The 1,903-nt window shown below is 35.3% G+C and overlaps 1 protein-coding gene across 1 annotated transcript; it reads left to right on the plus strand.

Moving 5' to 3' along the window:
* The first annotated feature begins 289 nt into the window (after positions 1–289).
* LOC109222644 lies at positions 290–1,446 on the plus strand. Its single transcript, XM_019386970.1, has 3 exons — positions 290–650; positions 731–972; positions 1,063–1,446. Exons 1-3 carry the CDS (start codon positions 290–292, stop codon positions 1,444–1,446), a joined length of 987 nt encoding a protein of 328 aa, XP_019242515.1.
* The last annotated feature ends 457 nt before the right edge of the window (positions 1,447–1,903 follow it).

Genomic DNA, 1,903 nt, shown 5'->3' on the forward strand with positions numbered 1-1,903 from the left:
TATTAAGTGATCACGATATTGAAAATGAGATTGGCAAAGATGAACATATCTGAAGAGTCATTGCTAGCCTTTTTCACATTTTAGAACGAAGCATCTTAATATATTTTCGTTTCAAATTAGTTCAGATTATAGCTATGTCCTTTTTTGTTCTTGACTTGCTTTATGTTGTTGCATCTAGTTACTTTCTTTCATTAATTAAGCTTAAGTTATTTATTTTTGTCTTGAAGTTTAAACTGTTTTGGTATCAAGGTTTTCTTGTTTTGTTTTCTATACCTTTATGTATATAGAGATGCCGAAGCAAAATAGGGTTAAAAATCAATTCAAATCAGTCAAAGAGAGATCTTCACTTGTTCCGAGGGAGTCATCACAGGCTCAAGCTTCATCTTCAACATTTTATCGAGTCTCTTTACATTCTACACTGCCTACACAACCTACACAACCTGTTATTTCAGTTGATGGGGTCTCTTCGCAACACGGTGTTCCATCATCATCTGATGGAGTCTCTTCGCATCATGTTGTATCATCTTCATCATCTGATGGAGTATCTTCTCAGCCCGCCGTTCCATCTTCATCATCTGGTGCAGGCTCTTCACGACAAACTGGACGTAGTACTAGCAATGAAGAGCCTCATTGGTTTGTCGATGTTATAGGTACATATAAATTTCAAGTGATTGAGTATTCTTTTTGTTTTCCTCGTTTAATGTTTTAACTTGACTTTATTTTGTTGTAGATAAACATCAAGTAATAAAAACAATTAGATTGAAGGTTAAGGATGTCCATAACTTGGATAAAGGATTGCGTATAATTGTAGAATTTGATGAATATTATGCAGCAATTGGGAAATCGGCTAGCCTAATTGCTGGAGTTTTAGGGCAGCTAGCAACAAATCCTATGTACTTTCCTATTGGCTTTGAGAAATGGCAATCCATGCCCAAATCTTTTCTGGACCGTATTTTTAATGATATAATAGTGGTAATGTCATCTAAATTCTTATGTTTAGTTTGTATCTTTTAGTTGTATATGTAAAACTGCACTAAATTAACTTACTTTATATTTGTGAAGCCTCATTTTTTTTTTACGATTGATCAACAAAAGGCAAAGGGATGGCTTAACAGTTCCATTAACAAAAAGTGGAGGGATTACAGGCTAAAACTATGGAAGGAGGCTGATGATCCATTATTAAGTAAAGAAGATATCATCAAGAACGTTCCGTATGGCATACCGATGGACCAATGGGCACTGTTTGTTACGTATCGCATGAAAGAGGAGACAAAGGTACTTTATTTTGCTATTGCTACTTCTGCTATTGCTACTTCTGCTTCTTCTTCTGTTTCTGTTGCTTTTTTTGCTACTGCTTCTCCTGCTTCATCTGCTATTGTTGCTTTTTCTTTTTCTGCTACTGCTTGCTTCTTATTTTGTTTCTTCTGCTTCTTCTGCTACTGCTAATTCTGCTTCTTCTTTTGCTTTTGTTGCTTCTTCTTTTGCTTCTGCTTCTTCTGCTATTGTTGTTATAAGATATAGCTTGATGCTTTGTTAAAATTTAATTCATCAGCAACTCTCAGCTTCTCTTTAGCACCAGAATAGAATGACTCACCTTTCTCGTCAACTTCCAGTGTTCCCAGGTCACCAAGTGGCTGAAAAATGCAGAAGCACATAAAAGAGTGCACCAAATCAATCTAGTTATATTCTATGTTACTATGTAGCTAGTGTGTTAGTGCTCCAGATAAGTGTGACTATATGCATTTTCTTTTGAATTTGTGGATTAACAATCATGTTTTTATATTGTTGAAGGAAAAACTTTGAAAGGGAAACATGGTACATGTTTCTTCTGCTACTGCTACTTCTGCTTCTTCTTTTGCTTCTCTTGTTTCTTCTGTTATAGTAGCTTCTGCTATCTGCTTCT

This window comes from Nicotiana attenuata, unplaced genomic scaffold, assembly GCF_001879085.1.
Source record: "Nicotiana attenuata strain UT unplaced genomic scaffold, NIATTr2, whole genome shotgun sequence".
NCBI lineage: Eukaryota > Viridiplantae > Streptophyta > Magnoliopsida > Solanales > Solanaceae > Nicotiana > Nicotiana attenuata.

Bases quoted from the DNA above. Each gene is read 5' to 3' on its own strand.
- LOC109222644 (XM_019386970.1), top strand. From the start codon at position 290: ATGCCGAAGCAAAATAGGGTTAAAAATCAATTCAAATCAGTCAAAGAG. The intron at 651-730 runs GTACATATAAAT...ATTTTGTTGTAG, and splicing joins TTGGTTTGTCGATGTTATAG to ATAAACATCAAGTAATAAAA. The intron at 973-1,062 runs GTAATGTCATCT...ATATTTGTGAAG, and splicing joins TTTTTAATGATATAATAGTG to CCTCATTTTTTTTTTACGAT.